This window comes from Macaca thibetana, chromosome 8, assembly GCF_024542745.1.
Source record: "Macaca thibetana thibetana isolate TM-01 chromosome 8, ASM2454274v1, whole genome shotgun sequence".
Lineage (NCBI taxonomy): Eukaryota > Metazoa > Chordata > Mammalia > Primates > Cercopithecidae > Macaca > Macaca thibetana.
The window spans coordinates 26,734,924-26,756,123 of NC_065585.1; the positions used below are offsets into that span (position 1 = coordinate 26,734,924).

Sequence of the window (21,200 nt, forward strand, 5' to 3'; positions counted from 1 at the left end):
GAAATGGTGCCCCCAGGCATTGGTGGCTCAGGTTGAAAATGTGAGTCATCTCTGATGTCTGTCTTTCCCTCAGACCCCACTTCTGGGCATTGTAAAGCTGTTAAAAATATATCCAGAATTTACTATTTCTTATTACTTCTTCCCCACCACCCCAGTACAAAGACATTGTTACCTCCTGTTTACATCATTTTGGTAGTCCACAGACTCCTCCTTGCTCCTACACATGCCTCTGCCCCGAATCCATTCTCCACATAGTGACCAGAGGGATTCTTTTTAATACCTGATATCATGCCCAAGTTACCCTTGCTCAGAACTTTTCATATTCAGAAGAATAAAATCCAGAGTCCTCTCCAGGGCTTCCGAGGCCCTGTTTGATCTGACCCTGTCTTCTCTGAGACCTCATTTCTGACCATTCTCTTATCTCACCTGCTCTGCCCTAGTGACACTAGTCTCCCTGTCATTCCTCTACTTGCGTTGACACTTCTATTCTCTCATTCTCCTTTCTGGTTCCAGCCTCATCCCTTCAGAGAGGCCTTTCCTATCCTAACCACCCCAACTACAATAGCCCCATATTTTTAATAGGGGTCCCTGTCTGCCCCTTCATTCTGCTTTCTCTTCAGAGCACTTATGACTATCTGGGATCATACATCTATCTCTAGATCTAAATCTAGTCGGTTTATTTGTATGTCACCTTCCTCCTACGCTAAATGGTGAGCTCCATGCAGGCAGAAGACACTACTCATCTCCATATCCACAGCACCCCGAATAGTGGCAGGCACGTAATGGTGATCAATAAATACTTGTTAAAGGAAAAGAGTAAAAAGCGGGGAGTAAGAGCAAGTGAAAAACTTTAAGCTTCTTCTAACCCCAAGGGTCTGTGAGTTGGTAAAGGGCCCACCAGCCCAAGTCACCTAATTACTGTTATAACAAGTTTGATTGTATCAGGCAATTCAGTTGGTGCTTCTTGTTTGAGATTGAGTTGATTTTTCACTCCTTGGCCCTTCTCTGTATTGTCAGAGGACTGCAGAGCAAGGTGACCAAGAAACCCCTGTGAGCAGAGGCAGGGAATGTTCAAGTTGGGACGGTACTCCTGTGTTGTCTGTCTACAATGGCAGCCCCCCTCTTCATTCATGTGGCAACTTTAAAAAATATATGCCGGGCGCGGTGGCTCAAGCCTGTAATCCCAGCACTTTGGGAGGCTGAGACGGGCGGATCACAAGGTCAGGAGATCGAGACCATCCTGGCTAACACGGTGAAACCCCGTCTCTACTAAAAAATACAAAAAACTAGCCGGGCGAGGTGGCGGGCGCCTGTGGTCCCAGCTACTCCGGAGGCTGAGGCAGGAGAATGGCGGGAACCCGGGAGGCGGAGCTTGCAGTGAGCTGAGATCCGGCCACTGCACTCCAGCCTGGGCGACAGAGCCAGACTCAGTCTCAAAAAAAAAAAAAAAAAAAAAAAATATATATATATATTTGCTCTATCAGTAGGTTTTGTCTAACTCTTGCTTCCTCCTTCAGTCCTAGCATTTCTTAGCATTCATCACACACTCATAGACGTTTGCCATGAGTTACCTTCCTTGTCAGCCTGAAGGCTTCAAAAGTGACTCTGTCTGCTGTGTTCATCGCTGTATCCAGGGGGAGTCACAAAGTAACAGAGGCATAGTGAGTGCTCAATAAGTGTTTGTTGAACTAACAATTGAATTTTATGATGAACAACAAAAATTAACATAAATGATAAAATAATTTGATGATTGCTTACTTACCACTTTCTTGATACCTCATCAAAATAGTACCTCACTTATTTGGACATTTGTTTATTTTGTATTCATCAGGAGGTGGTGGACTAGGAGATTGATGGGATATTTACTCCTAGAAATAATTTAATTATTACAGAAATTTTCCAGAACCATCAATCCATAGAAACCATCCAAAGAAGACCATGAATCAGATTTTGTTAATAAGATTTTTGGTGTACAGATCATGCTCTTCTCTAGAAGTGATTCTATCAGGAAATTTTAAAAGAAATTTTATCCTTAATCTTTCTTGAAAACTAACCCTTTCATTATCCTACCAAGGATGATAAAGCACGACTGAATGTAGAGTGGGGAAAATTAGGACGAGCGCTCATGTTTTAGATATTCTTTAACTTCTCAATTTCTCTTCCAACAGAGTAGAAATAATTCTCAGGATTTGGATTAAATAATTTGAACAGTTGGACATTTAATATGTGAAATGTTCATAAGCATGATTGTTTGTATCACACAGTCAGAAAATGAACAGACTTCTATAACTGACAGAATTTTCTGACTCGTATATTTAAACCCAATGCAATTAACCCACCAAAGTAGAAATAACATTCTAGTAGGGCTATGTATCTTTACTTTGACCAATCAGATGCATTTATGAAAAGGCTGGGACTACAGGTTTACAGGAAGGCATCAAACAAAGGAAAGTTGAGCTGTATGCGCTGGAATAAAACCCTGCCTCTGATGCCTTAACACTGTGTTCTAACGATGGCCCAGCCAGCTTAAGACAAAAGCAGCCGCGTGTCTTATCAGTGCCTCGGCAGCTCTTGCTAGGAAATGCCACAGCTTGCGAAACCACAGCCCAAATAATTGGGAACAGAAATGAGGGAGGGTGATCTACATTTTTATGTTGGGAAGGATTAAGATCATCAGAGCTTCAGGGAGTGTTTTATGCAGTATTTGTAAGTTTATGACATGTATAAAGATGTAGATGTCTGTTATTTGGAGGCCAATTATCCATATAAATGATATTTAAGCCCTATTCTTTGTTTTCTGAGTGAAACTTCTGGACTAAGGTCTGACAGTGAGCAAAGCATTGGACTGCAGGGCTGTCCTGGAAGCCCGGCACTCAGGCTCACCTCTCCTTAGCACTCCTCTGCTTTTTACCTTTGTGTGTGCCAGCAACCAGAAATGGGGAAAGGAAAGGAAATCTAAAGCCATCTGTTTGACTTCTTAAAAACATGTAAATTCCAGTCACAAGGCCAACTGCTGCTATAACAGATTATCACAAACTCCCATGGCTTAAAACAACACAAATTTATTGTCTTACACTTACAGGGATCAGAAGTCCAAAAATGGGTCTCATAAGGCTAAACTCAGCATGTTAGTGGAGCTGTTTTCCAGAGGGTGTGGGAGATAACTCATTTCCTTGCCTTTTCCAGCTTTTAGAGGCTGCCTGAATTCCTTGGCTCTTGGCCACTTCACTTTGACCTCTGCTTCCATTGTCACATCTTTCTCTGGCTCTCCCATCTCCCTCTTTCACTTCTAAGGACCCTTGTGATTAGATTGGACTCACCTGGATAATGAAGGTACTCTCCCATCTCAAGATCCTCCTTACCTTAATCACATTTGCAAAGTCCCTTTTGTCATGTAAGGTAAGAAATTAACAGGTTCCAGAGATAAGAACAAGGACATCTTTAGGGGCCCATTAATCCACCAGCCACAGAATGCAATGGAAATTACTGGAGTCCAATTTTGTCCTTTCCTTCCTTTTCTCATGACCACCACCATCTGCCTGGTGTTGCCAAGCCTGAGCTGTAGTTATGTAGGATTCCTCTCACAAATGCAGGTTCCACTGAAGCTTCAGACCTCCACCCCCAACCACTGCAAACATGCACACGTCGAAGAACTCACTTTCTGTCTAGCCTTTTGTCCAGGGCCACATCTATATTAGCATAATTCTCACTAGTGCTGCTTATTAAGCATCTCACTTTTGGGCACATGTTGGGAGTACAACTAGTGGCCCTTTTGTGGGTGGAAATGTTCATGCAACTAGTTCTGGCCAATGATATATAAATGACTCTAAGCTGAGCATTTCATTGATAGCATGAAGATTTTCTAGAACCTTCTCTCCTCCCTCTTGTTACATTGATCAGCAGTGTTCAAGATGGGTAGACTTGTAGTTTGGCATGCAGAATAAACTGGAAGTAAAGTTTGTTGTAGCCACTGATATGTTGGAATTGTTTTTACAACAGCATATAAACTAACTTATCCTGACTGATGCACTTAGCAAAGGTTAAAAGGAAGGAAACTAGAAGCATAAACAACACAAACTGCTGCTAACTGGTTTTCTCCATTCACCTGTCTCCTCGTGAGATGTATATGATAATATACCTGAAGACATCATTCATCACATGTAGTTGACTCTATCTCTTCTTCATCTGTAGAAATGAGAAAAGATCTGCAGATGTAATGAGTAGGAATGTTGGAGAAGAGTAGAGGTGGTGCTATGGGCATTTAGCAATGATCACTCTTTATTTCTTGCAGTAAACCCTCAAAATGGAAATATACTTATTTTAGGGCAAGCACAGAGTGGAGGAGAATTTGATGGAAATCACAGTAGGAAGAGAAGTATACAGGGAAAGAAAGATTGAAGAGAGGCCATGCCAGCTGACCCTAGCCCAGGGTGTCTGCACATTGTAGGCATTCACACCTTGAGGTGCCTTGTTTTTCAACTCTTTGGATACTCTTTTACCCTGCTCTTCTCCCTCTCAGCCCTGCTGGAACCCTTGCGTTAGGCCAGTAATTGGGATTAAGGCATAGCTCCCACCAGCTAGAGATGGAACCTCCAGCCCATCAGGGGTACAGCAGGAGTGTCAATTGCCTGCAGATTAAAACTGGACTCTAAATGCATGTTTCACAGAAATGTTATTATACCCTGTGTTACACATTACTAGAGTTAATATATGTACCACTGTTAGAGCATCCAGTTCTTCAGCTGGGTTGTAAGTGAGTTGTCAGTGACTTGGGCTCCTGTGGGCCAGCCTGAGAATCCATCCCCCGATGAAGAGCATTGTTTCTATGGAAACCTGCAATTTGTGACCCAAATATCCAGGTTAAGGTTTTCCTATTTTATCTAACTGAGTGTATGAGTCACACATTCTAACTGAATGTGTGAGTCAGTGGGGTTTCCCAATGTTCAATTAAAAGTTAGGGTTCTCTTTTAAATATGTATGTATTTTTTCACCCAGATAATCCATTTGTGTCAGCAATAATAATGGAGGACTTTTATTCTAAAAGTCTGTGTTTAGGTAGAAACTTCTGTGATGGCAGGGTTAGTCAAGACCAAAATGGACATCTTTCTTCAGCAAGTAGTTCATTTGCTTTTCCTTTTATTTCTTAAAACCTTGCAGGGCGAGCCCTGCTGAGACTTACTGACAAAAAGCTTGAGCGAATGGGGATTGCCCAGGAGAACCTCCGGCAGCACATCTTACAACAGGTGCTCCAGCTGAAGGTGCGAGAAGAAGTCAGAAATCTACAGTTACTCACACAAGGTACCCTGTTGCTTCCTGATGGGTTGATGGAAGGGGAGATGGGAAGAAAGAAAACCTTACTATTAGGACAGATGGAAGCCGGGGAGAATTTGTTCTATTTCTTCGCAGAATTTCCTTCCTAGAAAATAGTACACAGATTTAAAGATTACTTCCCTTTGAAAACATTTTTCATAGCTCTCTAGAGAAAAGGATGCACAGATAAGTAATGGATGAGCAAACAGAATTACCTGAGCTAACTTCAAGGTCGTCACATACAGTTGTATGGATTGTATACTGCACAACCCCAAAGAATACCAGTCACATCAATCGGGGTACAATTGCACTCACTAGAGTTGTATAGTATGCAGCCTGCACAACTGTACAGTCCAGCTCTAGCTATCTTCACCTGCACCAGTTGTGAGGGTGCTTTAGAATTCGAGTGATTCTATAGTTATGATGACCAGTGATATAAGTGGAGTTTTTGTTGTATTTTTATTTTGCTTTTCACTAGTTACTGGGAGAAAAACATTTTAGATATGTATAACTATATGTGAATGTATTATACACACACACTTTAGAGATTGTAAGAACCCCATTTAGCTTCTTGAAAGAATAATTTTTAAAATAGACTATAGTGAATCTAGGACCAGACTGTTAAGCGTATATAATTCTTAACAGGAATTATAAATAACTTCAATATGATGAGAGCACTTAAGATCTCAATAACTGTGGAAGTAACAAAATAAAACTAGAATTCTAAGAAAGCCGTAAGTTACACTATATGTAACTTATATGTCTACATAAGATTTGGATACTATCAACCTTCATTGGCTATAAACTTTATTTGTTTTATTTTAGTGTCGATTGTACACCGTTTTAAATGAAAGGATGATAAAATATGTGTTTTTGAGAGCCTTGAGTATTTGTCATTCTGCAGAATATTGTAATTGCATGCGTACTGATATTGGAGAAATCTGGGTCAGCCAAGTTTCATGTTATTGCATTTAGATTAACCTAGTAATAGTCCATTTGCCTAGAGGAAATAATGTGCTCCCTGAAAGATGACTATTCTAGAAGGATAAATATAGACTTCAAGTGAGCATAAAATAGTATTGTTTGTTTCATATGCATTATTTGCATTTTGTCCCCAGAGACTTCCAATGGTGAATTTACTGGTATACTAAGTGATTTAAATTTGAATGTGAAGTACTGATATGCTTTTAAGTTTCTTTTAAGAAGTAGATAGAAATATGAAGATTATGATAAGAAAGTTTATCACAGTGCTATTTGGAAAACGGAAAATTTACAAGAGACGTAGAGGTCCAGCAATATGAAAATAATCATGTAATTCTGCTTAAATTCATAAGATTCAGTATAATGCCCAGTTATGAAAATTACATCTTTAAAGAATACACGACAACATGGGAAATTACTGAAGTCATACAAGGTGGGGGAAAAGGTCATGTGTAAAATCGAATGCATAATATAAGCCCAATTTTGTAAAAACCATATATTCTTATATCTACAGAAAAAAAAGACTGCAAGTAAATATGCCAACCATTTTAATAAGGGATCTCTCTGGATTGTGGGATAAGTGGGTGATTTAAATTCTTATTTTTTCTATATTTTCCAAATCTTCTGCAAATTCATATTACAATTACAATCAGAAAATACAAACATGCATTTTTTTAAGCTTCAACCACAAGCATAGCTGCCCAGCTTCTGTTTAGTGTCTATGGTTTTCACAGCTCATTTTTTTTTCTCCCTCTGGTGATGATCTATAGAATGAGACCTAAACTCACATGTGATGTTTTGTGTGTACCTTTGACTCTTTTCCTCTTCTAGTGTCAGCTTGTAGTGTGTTTGCTTTGGAGAATCATTTTCTACAGCTCTCATTGCCCTAGATGCATAATATATAAGATTTTTCCTAAGATAGTACTCAGATTTATTAAACTAAATATACATATGTGTTCTGGGAAGTTAATGCCCAGTTCGGCCCTTTCAATTCAGTTGTTGTCACTTTCTTTAGCTTTGAAAAGCTGTACATTTTAAATTCTTCCATTCAGTTCCCTTTGGAAGACCGCATTGTTCTCTACCTCTTGGAAATTTTGTCTGTGCTGACATTACCTTTCTTATTGCTTGTTCTTCACATGTTTTCTTTTTGGTTTTGGTTTTTTCGAGACAGAGTCTCACTCTGTTGCCCAGGCTGGAGTGCAGTGGCACAATCTTGACTCACTTTAACCTCTGCCTCCCAGGTTGAAGTGATTCTCATAACTCAGCCTCCCAAGTAACTGGGATTACAGGCATGCACCACCACACCAGGCTAATTTTTTGTATTTTCAGTACAGATGAGGTTTTGCCATGTTGGCCGGGTTGGTCTCAAACTTCTGGACTCAAGTGATCCGCCCACCTCGGCCTCCCAAAGTGCTGGGATTTCAGGCATGAGCCAGTTCTTCACATGTTAATATTCAAATTCATGTTATGTCAGGCATCCTTCAGAAAATACATAGCCTTATTGAAGCATTAGTTTCTTTAAGAAAAAAAAAAAACAGGAAACAAAATTGACAAGTTGTTTTTATGTCTTATGACTGATAATAGAAGTTCTAAAGACAGTCGGATAAGTGTAAAATATTTTGGGTCTAGGTTTGCTATAATAAAAATATTAGAATTTCATTCCACTCAGGTGAACTGATAAGTTTAAAATATATATCATATAGAAATTCACCATAGAGGTAATAGATAATTCAGTAATGAATATTTGATTCGTCATCTCTGTAAATATTGTTCAGCAGAAATAATATGGTGAATAAGTACAAACAAAGACTTTGGAATGTTTTTGGAAATCCTTGGGCTTCCCTCTTCAAGAGGGTGAATCACAGTTCTTATCCATAGAGATGGAGTATCCTTCCATGGCTCATGTGGGGCTGTCACTCTGGTGTAATGCATTTAATTTTTTGTTGCTGATGATTATCTAACGTGTTCAGGCTGCGGTAACAAAATACCATTACCTAGGTAGCTTATAAACAACAAAAATTTCTCTCTCACAATTCTGAAGGCTGAGAAGTCCAAGATCAGGGCATCAGCAGATTCAGTGTCTGATGAGGGCCCACTTCCTCACAGTTGGCCTTCTAATCATTGTAACGTCATGTGGGGAGGGATCTCTGTGGGGCCGCTTTTACAAGAGCACCAATCCCATACATGAGGGCTGTACCCCCATGACCTGATCACCACGCAAGGGCCCGCCGTCCAATACCATCACCTTGGGGGTTAGGATTTCAATACATAAATTTTGAGGAGGCATAACATTTAGACCATTGCATTGATATTTAACAAATATTTACTAACCAACACATTTTAAGAAGAGTTAACACTTTCAAAGTAGTCCATTTTTGAGGAAAGGAATTTATTTTAAAAATGATTGCATTTCTTAGGAGTTTTCTTCTTGCCTTTGGAGGCAATTTCAAAATATAGTTTCTTGGAAACAACTTAACTGTCCATCTTTAGGGGAATAGCAAATTAAATTTTGGTACATCCAGGCACTGGTGTATTCTTAGCTATAAATACGAGAATGAAGAATACTAATATGGCAGGATCTCTGGGATACTATGAGATGTGAAAAAAGCAAGGTGCAGAACAATGTGTACCATATTTGAACAATGCGTATAGTATACTACATTTGCCAAAGAGGGGGAAATAAAAATGTATATCCATATGTGCTTTGTTTTAAGGAAATGCTGAATGATGTACAAGAAGCTAATACAAGCTGCACCTGTGGGACAGGGAAGATGGTGGATGGAGAGAGGGTGTGTGCCTTTTATGTCACTTTGTTTTATGAAATGTATGAGTACATTAACTATTTAAAGGAATACAGTTTTTTAAAAGAAACAAGAAAGAAAAAGGGTGAATTTTGGCATCAGGCCCAAATTTTGAATCCTGTACCTAACACATTTTGCTGTGCTCACCAAATAGGGATGTTGTAAGAATTAAGGGAGCTAAGATACATAAATCACTTGATACAGTATGATAGTAAATACAGAATATTGTTGGTTATCAGTGATAGAAGCCATGCAATTTAATCAACCTCATATATTTATAATAATCCTTATTTTTATAACATCTTTATAGAGATATAATTCATATGACATACAACTTACCCACTTAAAGCTTAAAATTCAGTGATGTATAGTATGTAAAGAGAGTGGTGCAACCATCACAATAATTGTTAAAACATTTTCATTAACCCAAAAAGAAATTCTGTACCCATTAACAGTCATTCCCCATTTCTTCCCAATGCCGCCAACACCAGCTCCTGGAATCCTAATTGCTTAACAACAGGGATATGTGCTGAGAAATACATTGTTATGTGATTCCATCATTATGGGAACATGATGGAGTGTATTTAGACAAACCGAGATGGTATAGCCTGCCACACACCTAGGCTAATTGGTATAGCCTGTTGCTCTTAGGCCGCAGCATGTTACTGTACTAACTACTGTAGGCAATTGTAACACAACAGTATTTGTGTATCTAGACTTACCTAAACATACAAAATGTACAATAAAACTTTGGTATAATCATCTTATAGGACCACCGTCGTATATGTGGTTTGTCATTGACTGAAACATTATGTGATGTGTGCCTATAATCTACTTTCTGTCCATCTGCCTATTCGGGGCATTTTCTATAAATGGAGTCATACAATATGTGGTCTTCTGTAATTGGCTAATTTCAGTTAGGATAATGATTTTAAGATGCACCCATGTAGTAAGCATGTGTCAGTATTTATTTTCTTTTTATTGCTGAATAATATCCCATTGTATTACTATACCACATTTTATTGATCCATCGGTTGATGGATTGTTTCTGATTTTTGGTTATTAATAATGGGGCTTTGAACATTTTTGTGCAAGTTTTTGCATGGACCCATGTTTTCATTTCCCAGGGATAGATATGGAGGAGTTAAGCTTCTGGGTCGTATGGTAACAACTCCATGTGTATGAAAGCCAAGGTGACTTCACCGTTTTACATTCCCACCCGCGGTGTATGAGAAATCAATTTCAACACATCCTTGCCAACACTGGTTATTGCCTATCTTTATTATAGCCATTCCAGTATGTGTAAAGTGGTATCTCATTATTGTTTTGATTTTCATTCCCCTGATGACTAATGATACTGCACACTTTTGCGTGTACTTACTGCTTATTTGTGTATATGCTTTAGAAAAATATCTATTCCGATTCTTGACTTGTTTTTTAAATGGGGAATTTGTTTTTTCCAAACTTTATTTTTTATCCACAGTGTTTCAGTGCTTGATTGTCCACCTTAAATACAAGATCTGGAGTTAAATGTTTGGTTACCATTTCCAAGGAAGAACTACATCCTTAAAGGATGCAGTAATTCCCATACTGAAGACATTCAAAGCAACCTGCCACAGAGTTGGAAATCAATCCCAAAATGAACAAATGAATGCACGCCAAGATTTTCTCTCAAGGAAACAACACTCTTTGGGATGTAGAAATTAAACGTACACACACACAAACACATCAAATTAATTGCATCGGTTTGTAATCAGAACTTGAAATTACATATGATCATCTGAACGCTCATGCCGTAGTATTTCTAGAGGCAATAAAATGACAGATAATTAAGCCTACTTTTCTGTCTTTCAATTGCTGTTTTAAAACGTGTCTTAAGCCTTCGATTCCACACTAATTGTTTTTACACAGTTGGCCAGGAGCTCCATGACAGTGGCCAAAATGGTCACAAATGCACCGAAAGAGCTCTACCTAGCCACCGTGGGTTATTTGAACATGGAAAAGAGGAATTCTTTGCCCCCTTTTTTCTTGCTTTCCTCGTTCTGGCTGCTGACAAAAACTGTAAGGCATTTGAAAATTTTTGTATGTTGCATGCATAGTTGATATATCAGTATATAAGCACTAGCACTGAATCATGACAAAAATTCCTGAAACAGATCATCATCTAAATCCAGAGCCATCCTTAAATTGAAATCCTGACCTCTGATTCCCCCTGCTCTTATTCTCAATGGCCTGCTTACTATGTGATATTTGCAAGTCAATGCTTGGACCTGCTTTCTTGTCATCCCTTTGGTGCCTTTAAGGTGATTCTCTCCTCTGTGTAGCCTTTTAGTGTTCTGTGTTCTGTCCATGGAGTGGCCAGGATGTCAATCTGGTTGGTTGTTTTGTTTTTGGTTTTTTTTTTTTTTTTTGCTTGCATGTACCTGCTGGAAACTCAGCTATGTCAGAGTACTTCTAGTTGTCTCTTGGGAAACATGGTATAGAACTGAAAACATAATTATGCTTTCCTTCTGTTTGGTTCATGAGAAATGGGGGAAGGTGCCTTATGTAATATATGGCAGTGGTGCAAATTATATTTTGGGATCCTTCAAATTAATCCACAATCAAGGACACAAGGGGTATCCTTAGCTTTTTAATAGTGGACAATGTTTCTGGTAGGAAAACCCTTCCAGGAATATTGAATGCTGAATGTTCAGTATCAGCTATGTGACTCTCATATAGCTAACGAGTGATAAATGTTTACTGTATACAAAGCATGCACTAATTGTCACATCAGCTTCTGACATTTATGCTACCATGGTCAGTCCTGTTTGTTAGCCCCAATTTTAATATGGGTATAAGAGAGGATGAAGAGGTTAAGTAACATACTCATAGTCAGACAACTAGTAAAAAGCATAGCACAGGTCTGTCTGACTCCACCGCAAACTTTTACCCACTCTGCTTTATTGCCTTTATTATGTCAAATGGGCTAATAATTTCCATCTCCAGGTGGTGGTTAAATGAGATTTTATGTAGAAACCATATAATAGAGTTCATTGCATATTCTATGACAGAGGTTGGCAAGCATTTTCTGTAAAGGACCAGTTAGTAAGTATTTTAGTTTTTGCCAGCCATATGGTATCTGTTGCAACTACCCCCACTAGGCAAAACCCAACCATAGACAATACTTAAATGAATTAGGCATAGCAGTGTTCCAATACAATTTTATTTACAAAAAGAATTACTGATACACATCAAATGAAACAACAGAGTGAAAAGACAACACAGAATAGAATATGTATATAATATATTATATATATAATAGAATAGAACATATATATAAATATATATATAAAACACAGAATAGAACATATATATAAATCACCTATCTGAAAAGGGGTTAATATCCAGAATAGATAAGAAACATCTACAACTCAACACAAGGGAAAAAAAAAACAAACCAAATAATAAAATAAGCAAAGGATTCAAATAGATAGTTCTCCAAAAAAGGTATACAAATGGCCAATAGGCGTATGAAATGATGCTCAACATCACTAATCATTAGAGAAATGCAAATCAAAGCCACATATCATCTCACACCCATTAGAATGGACACTACCCACAGAAAATAACTAGTGTTGGCAAGAATGTAGAGAAATCAGATCCCTTGTATACTGTTAGTGGGAATATAAAATTGTATAGCCATTATGGAAAACAGTATTGAGGTTCCTCAAAAAACTAAAAATAGAGTTACCATATGATACAGCCATCTCATTTCTGGGTACATATCCAAAAGAATTCAAAGCAGGATCTAGAAATAATTGTACACCCATGTTCAGTGCAGCATTATTCACAATAGGCAAGAGATAAAAGTGACCCAAATGTCTAACAACAGATGAATGGATAAAGAAAACATGGTATATATACACAATGCAATATTATTCAGCCTTTAAAAAGAAGGAAATCCTACCACCTGCTGCATGATAAACCTCAAAGATATCATGCTAAACAAAATAAGCGAGTCACAAAAGGACAAATAATGCATGATTCTACTCATATGGAGTATCTAAAGTAGTCAAAATCATAGAAACAAAGTAGAGAAGTGGCTACAAGGGCTTGGGGGAGGAGGAATTTGTGTTTCATGTACAAATTTCAGTTTTACAAGATGAAACCTTATAGAGATCTGTTGCACAACAACTTAGATATACTTAACATGACTGAACTGTATACTTAAAAATGGTTAAGATAGTAAATTTAATACTATGTAGTTTTTACCACAGTAAAAACAAACAAACAAACAAATGCTAGCCCATTGTTTGTGGACCCCTGCTTTACAAAGTAAAAAAAATGCAAAGCTCTTAAAATCATCAAGATTATTATTTTTATTCTTTTATTTTCTCATGCTGTAGTGTGGAGCTATTTTTGGGGTGTCCCTTTTAGTGACTTTCTTGGCTGCAAATACGTAGAAAGTATAAAAATATATCAGCAACTAAGGGTTGGGTAAATTCAGGCAATAGAAAGCAGTGTCTCAACTGCGAGTAAGGCAGATGTGGGTAGTAGATGCTACCGTCCTCATATAATTAGTGCCTATAAGATGAAAAAAGAAGTGTATGTTTGTTTACCAGGGCCAGTTACAGCTCATTAAACATTAGTGTTTCCTGAAGAACTTTTTTCACATTGTCCAAATATGTGTGTCAAATTTTACTCGGGAATTGCATAACCAGATGGACTTTCCCAAAGCTCCGTCTTTTGGAACAACAAAAATTAGAAACACTACTTTCTAATCCAAGAAGACTTTTTAGAACTGTATGTACGGACTAGCTATTTTAGTCTAGTCACCTCCGCAATGATACTTCAGCAACTCAAGTAGGCCATCTGAACTGAAATAGGCCATCTGGTCCACCACCTTGCTTAAAGAAGGAAGTCTTTGTAGAATGGAGCAATAGACTTGTTGATAAATTGTCCAGTCTCATTTTGCAGATTTGGGCACCAAACCCCAAAGAGGATTCGAGGTTTGTTCATAGTTACACAGCTTGTTAGTGGCATAACTGAAACTAGGTTGCAGTTCTCTTAATTCCCATGCCAGTATTCTTTTTATCTCATTGTTTTCATCAAGGTATATACTGTACTGCATACAGTAAAATTCACCAATTTTAGTGCACAGTTATGCAAGTATTGGCAAATGCACGCAGTTGAATAACTACCACAACAATCAAGATAGAAAATTTCTCTTACTCCAGAAAAAACTCTCCCATGTGCTCTTTCGTTGTCAGCTCCTTTTATTACTACCAACCCCTGGCAACCTATGATGTTTCCTATCCCTACAGTTTTGCCTTCTCCAGAATGCTATATAAATGGAGTCATAGGGTCTGACTTCTTTCACTTGTGGAGACGCATTTAGACTTATCAAAGCTGTGATGTGTCATCGTTCCATTCACTTTCATTGCTGAGTATTCCACTAAATGTATTAGATTGGTGCAAAAGTAATTGCGGTTTTTACCATTAAAAATAATGGCAAAAACCACAATTACTTTTGCACCAACCTAATATAACCACAGTTTGTGTATCCATTCCTCAGCTGTGGGACATTTGAGTTGTTTGCAGTTTTGTTTTGTTTGACACAAAGCTGCCGTAAGCACTCACACACAGGTTTTTATTATAAACACTGATTTTTATTTCACTATAAAAGTAAGTATCTAGAAGTGAAATTGCTGATTGGTATCTTAAATGTATGTTCGACCTCATAAGAAACTGTCAGATCAGTATTCTTAAGATGGTGGAACGAGAAGAAAAACAGAATTAGAGACTGGCTTTAATGCATATAAAAACAATGGGAGGTTTTCTGGAAAACAAACAAACAAACAAACAAAACACTGCGTCTTTGTAGAAGTTCTACCTAGTGCTTCCTGGAGCCACCAGTATCGTTAAGGGCCCCAATTTCCTGAGAGTCTTTTGTAAACTGTCTCAAGGTAAGTTGAAGTCAAACATGTTTACCATTAACTCATTTATTCAAAACAAATTTTCTCAGTATCTATTGACCAGGCAATAGGATATGTCTTTCTACAAGTGACACTGAGAAACGCTTCCTTTTGTCTCTCTTCTGAGGAAAAGAATCTTCTTGCTCCTGAGAAAGAAACCATGAGCCAGTCAGATTCCTTTTTATGCGTATGTGAAGAATGTCTGATGTTCTAATTGTCTAGTATGTCTCAAACTATGCTATTTGAATTTCCAGACTCTTTCATGTCTTTTATTTAGTTGAGGCTTTGGTGTTACAAATCTGATGTTCACATGCCAGTTCTCTTCAACACAGTTCTTCTCCTTTATCATTGGATAGCAAGAGCTTTTCCTTGCCTTGGTGCTTACATGTTCCATGTACATGATATTGATTCTCTTGGTTCTCTTTCTAATGGCCTCTCTCAGGCTGTTGGCAAACTGCCCTCTTCTGACACTTCCCAGATGTTGATTCCTCCTGGGGGTAGGTCCTTTTAGTTGTTGGCATTTTGCATGCTGCCTGGACAATCTCACCCTCTGCCACTTCAGCATCCCCTACATCATAGTGACTCTCAGATTTACATTTTACACCTCTCTGAAACTGCAGATTCTTATTTTTCTCTCTCTAAAAGATGTGTACCCGGGCATATTCCTCTGACATCTCAAATTTAAAATATCCAAATCTAACCCATTATCTTTTCTACCATCTCCCCAGTCTGTTCTTCCTCCTGTGTTGGTTCTCAAGGTTAATACCTCCATGACTCACGCTGTCACCTGTCATAGAAGGCTCAGAGCCACCTGTGATTACTCCATTTTCCTCATCACTCACATGGAGTCCATGACCAAATCCTCAGAGTTCTGCTTGTGAAGTGAGTTTCCTATCTTTCCCAGCCTTATCTCTACCCTAAACCACTGTGTTAATTCATTCCTCTTCAGCTCTTTCCCAGGCCATTTGAATAACCTTCTAGTTATCATTTGATCTGAAGTCTCTGTCCTGCTCCCTCAATTCTACTTCAGTTAACTTCCCACTTCTATTGCCAGAGTTAAATATACTTCTGACAACATTATTTCCATCCTTAAAACATTTAATGGTTCCCAATTACCTACAGAATGAAAATCAAACTCCTGAGCATCGCCTAGCCATTCTAGACATTTCATGGATGTATTAACTTTGGGCAAGTTGCTTGTCAGAAATTAAGATATCTTCATTATAAAAATGGAAATAGGATCTATTTCACAGGATTGTTGTGAACATCGTATAATAAAACTCATGAAAAGACATAGCCTTGATGAGATATTAACTCTTCTGAAAAGGCTTACCTCATCTTTCTGGCAGAACCAATCATTCTCCCATCCTTTTGCATTTCTTTTTTCTTTTTTAAAAATTTTATTTAAGTTCCAGAGTACATGTGCAGGATGTGCAGGTTTGTTACATAGGTAACCGTGTGCAATGGTGGTTTGCTGCACCTATCAACCCATCACTTAGGTATTAACCCTGGCATGCATTAGCTATTTTTCCTGATACTCTCCCTCCCCCAACCCTCCACCCCAACAGGCCCCCAGTGTGTGTTGTTCCTCTCCCTGTGTCCATGTGTTCTCACTGTTCAACTCCCACTTACGAGTTAGAACATGAAGTATTTGGTTTTCTGTTTCTGCATTAGTTTGCTGAGGATAATGGCTTCCAGCTCCATCCATGCCCCTGCAAAGGACATGATCTCATTCCTTTTTATGACTGCATAGTATTCCATGGTATATATGTACCACATTTTCTTTATCCAGTCTATCATTGATTGACATTTGGGTTGACTCCATTTCTTTAATATTGTGAGTAGTGTGGCAGTGATTATATGCATACATGTGTCTTTAAAACAGAATGATTTATATTCCTTTGGGTATATACCAGGTAATGGGATTGTTGAGTCAAATGATATTTCCACTCCTAGGTCTTTTGAGGAATCACCACATTGTCTTCTACAATGGTTCAACTAATTTGCATTCCCACCAACAGTGTAAAAGCATTCCTATCTCTCCACAACCTCACCAGCATCTGTTGTTTCTTGACTTTGTAATAATCCCTATTATGACTGGCATGAGATGGTATCTCACTGTGATTTTTATTTGCATTTCTCTAATGATCAGTGATGTTGAGCTTTTTTTTCAAGATTTTTGGCCACATAAATGTCTTCTTTTGAGAAGTGTCTGTTCATGTCTTTTGCCCAATTTTTAATGGGGTTGTTTGTTTTCTTCTTGTAAATTTGTTTAAGTTCCTTGTAGACTCTGGATATTAGACCTTGATCAGATGGATGGGTTGCAAAAATTTTCACCCATTCTGTAGATTTTCTGTTCACTCTGATGATAGTTTATTTTGCTGTACAGAAGCTCTTTAATTAGATTCCATTTGTCAGTTTTTACTTTTGTTACAATTGCTTTTGACATGTTTGTCATGAAATTTTTGCCCGTGCCTATGTCCTCAATGGTATTGCTCAGATTTTCTTCTAGGGTTTTTATAGTTTGGGGTTTTACATTTCAGTTTATTTGTTTGTTTGTTTTGTTTTGTTTTGTTTTTAGACAGAGGTTTACTCTTATTGCCCAGGCTGGAGTACAATGGCATGATCTCGGCTCACTGCAACCTCTGCCTCCCTGGCTCAAGCACTTCTCCTGTTTCAACTGCCTGAGTAGCTAGGATTATAGGTGCCCACCACCATGCCCAGCTAATTTTTGTTTTTTTTTTGTTTTTGTTTTTTTTTTGAGACGGAGTCTTGCTCTGTCACCCAGGCTGGAGTGCAGTGGCCGGATCTCAGCTCACTGCAAGCTCCGCCTCCCGGGTTTACGCCATTCTCCTGCCTCAGCCTCCCGAGTAGCTGGGACTACAGGTGCCCGCCACCTCGCCCGGCTATTTTTTTTGTATTTTTTAGTAGAGACGGGGTTTCACCGTGTTAGCCGGGATCGTCTCTCGATCTCCTGACCTCGTGATCCGCCCGTCTCGGCCTCCCAAAGTGCTGGGATTACAGGCTTGAGCCACCGCACCCGGCTAATTTTTGTATTTTTAGTAGAGATGGGGTTTCACCAAGTTGGCCAGGCTGGTCTTGAACTCCTGACCTCAGACACTCCTCCCGCCTCAGCCTCCCAAAGTGCTGGGATTATAGGAGTGAGCCACTGTGCCCAGCCTACATTTAAGTTTTTAATCCATCCTGAGTTAATTTTTGTATAAAGTGTAAGGAAGGGGTCCAGTTTCAATTTTCTGCATATGGCTAGCCAGTTTTCCCAGCACCATTTATTAAATAGGGACTCCTTTCCCCACTGCTTGTTTTTGTCAGGTTTGTCAAAGATCAGATTGTTGTAGGTGTGCACTCTTATCTCTGAGTTCTCTATTCTGTTCCATTTGTCTATGTGTCTGTTTGTTTTTGGTCCCTCTTCTCTTTATTCAGACTAATAATGTTGTATTCATCACATAGTATCCATTGTTCTTCCATCCAGTGTGCTCCACGCTTTATGTGAGGTACTGGGGATAAAATGGGAGTGTCCATTCTAGCAATAAGAACAGAGCGATGTATGCCATTATAGAGACACTGATAGTATAATGACGGCACAGAGCTGGAACTCAGCCTTGCGTGGGAATAGGTGGGATAAGGAAGACTTGCCAGTGCTACAACAAATGAGCTAGCTTTTAAGGGATAAAAATGTTAACAGGTGCACAAAGACTGTCAGAAAGGGAAGCCTGTATAAAGGCATGGTGGTGTTTTGTCTTCCTTGTAGACTATGAGCAAACCTCAATTGTGTTCTAATTTTGCTTTGCATAGTGCTAGCAGGAGGTGGATCCTCTGTATGTTTTTTCTAATATAAATTTAATTGTTGCCCTTTTCTCTCATTTTCTTCATCTATTTCATTTTCCACTTAATCTTCTCAAAGCAGTGAATGCAGTATCAATTTTTTATGGATTCATAAGAAAATAAACGTAGCTACAAAGCCATTTTGAATCATCTTTCTCCACGAGCAACATTACCTAGAATCTCTTTTTTTAAGAACTTCTTCATTCCCTTGTGATCTTTTTCTATTGACCCGACAAGTAAAGACAATGGCAAGGGGTCTTATGTTTATAAGCCACTCACCTGCTTTGAGTTGTTTCATCTAATATTTTCGGTCCTTAAATGTTCTCCTGAGTGACACTCTCAAGTGATTGCTAAGTGAACCTTCTCCTATGACCATGAGCTCAGCAACTCATGGTAGATAAGGATTTTGGATGAGTAACTTAATAGGAATCTGAAGAGATTACTCTTCTGTAACTAGGGTCTTTTATTACTATTTCTTCATTCAGCCTTATTTGATTATCATCTACCAACCACGTGTCCCTTCTCAATTTCCTCCAAGTCCACATTTTCTCAAACTGCTACCTCCTTAAGATTTCCCCTGACACATTTCAAAATCTTCCCACTCTTGCAGAAATGTTGTGGCCAGGAATATTTCTAATTTTATCAAGTCTTTAAGTCATCAGAGAAATTCTCCTTAGAATGAGCTTTATATTTAAAGGCCGAAACACAGATTTTTTGAGGGGATTATTAAAATCATATGTCAGTTTATCAGTAGTGGTTAGAATTATGAGATGTATATCCTGGTTAGCATCTATCCCTGTTTCATTTTTATTCTGGAAATCCATTATGATCATTTAATCCAAGAAGGAGTTTTGTTTAAGGCTTGACATGGACTCATGATTCTTGTCTGTTACATTGTCATGATAGAAAAATATCTGCCTATTGTAGCACCCCAATGGTTCCTCTAACCAGCATATGGGAGACATGTCTACACATTATTCGTCTAATTTGGACTTTTTCTGTCAGGAATGATGCTTGTCATTGCTGCTTCACAGCTCAATGTTTTAAGTCATTCTTTGCATTGTGATGAGTAACTTTTAGGGAATTTCAGAGACTTCAAAAATGTTTCATGTCTGCCCCTGCAGAACTCACCAACCTCAAATGCATTGACCACTTTGCATTTAAATGTACTAGATGAAACAATATATGTGATATCTCTTGTTTGGACAATTTAAGATGGTCATAAGGTTGCATTGTTATATCGCCTTGACCTTGTGGCTTGACTGTGGATTTGAAGGGTCTTAAATTACTAATATTGCTCTGAAGAAAGATGAGTTATGGGCATTCAACAATTGATATTTGTTTTATTCTTGAGGATAAGTCTAGACCCTACAATCCAATATGTGTGGTGTTCAAATGTCCTATGGGCTCTTTAGAGAGGCAGTTGAATTAGAACATTGCCACGTGGACTGGATAAGAGGAAATCACAGCCACTTTCAGAGATGCACTGAGATGTTCTGGATTTTCTAAGAAGAAACAGAAAAAATATGCCATCTGTGTGCTTTAGGACTTGTATTGCATATTAACTAATTTCTCTGGCCTTTTTGCGGGGGACCACCAATTCTCAGTATCTGGCATAAACCCCTGTGCAGTGTAGATGTTCAAGCCTCCCATTGCATCAGAATTTCTACATGCCAATTCTAGAAGGTACCATGTGCATAGACTACACTGTGAACGGACTCTAAAGTTGTACAGTCATTGGTCCAGCCTTGAGCCCCAGACAAGAATAAAGCCTTCTTTCCTTATCCTTCTCTGAAATAATACTTCCATTCTTAGTATCCCCTTTTTCATTTTGTTATTTATTTATTTATGAGATGGAGTTTAACTCTTGTTGCCCAGGCTGGAGTGCAATGGAGCGATCTTGATTCACGGCAACCTTCACCTCTTGAGTTCAAGCAATTCTCCTGCCTCAGCCTTCTGAGTAGCTGGGATTACAGGCCTGCGTCACCACGCCTGGCTAATTTTGTATTTTTAGTAGAGATGGGGTTTCACCATGTTGGTCAGGCTAGTCTTGAACTCCCAACCTCAGGTGATCCACCCACCTTGGCCTCCCAAAGTGCTGAGATTACAGGCGTGAGCCACCACGCCCAGCCCTCATTTTGTTTATCTTTTTACAGTAGCAATTACACAATCATTTGTTTAGTAATTCAAAAAACATTGAGAAGCTAACAAGTGTCAAGTACTGTTTATATGCTATATGTTAGTGATACAGGGATGAATATTAAGTTCTTGCCCTTGAAGTCATGTGAAGGAGACCTATATGTAAAAT

General features: G+C 38.6%; 1 protein-coding gene across 6 annotated transcripts in view; it reads left to right on the plus strand.

The window, feature by feature from the left end:
• SAMD12 (sterile alpha motif domain containing 12) overlaps positions 1–21,200 on the plus strand; it is a 478,056-nt gene that overhangs the window by 233,694 nt on the left and 223,162 nt on the right. For 5 of the 6 annotated variants that reach the window (XM_050802115.1, XM_050802111.1, XM_050802110.1 and 2 more), the window contains exon 4: positions 5,158–5,298. In XM_050802115.1, coding sequence (XP_050658072.1) covers positions 5,158–5,298 — 141 coding nt within the window. Of the gene's footprint in view, positions 1–5,157; positions 5,299–9,005; positions 14,854–21,200 lie in introns of those variants that run through there. The other variant, XM_050802114.1, reaches the window with a different exon arrangement.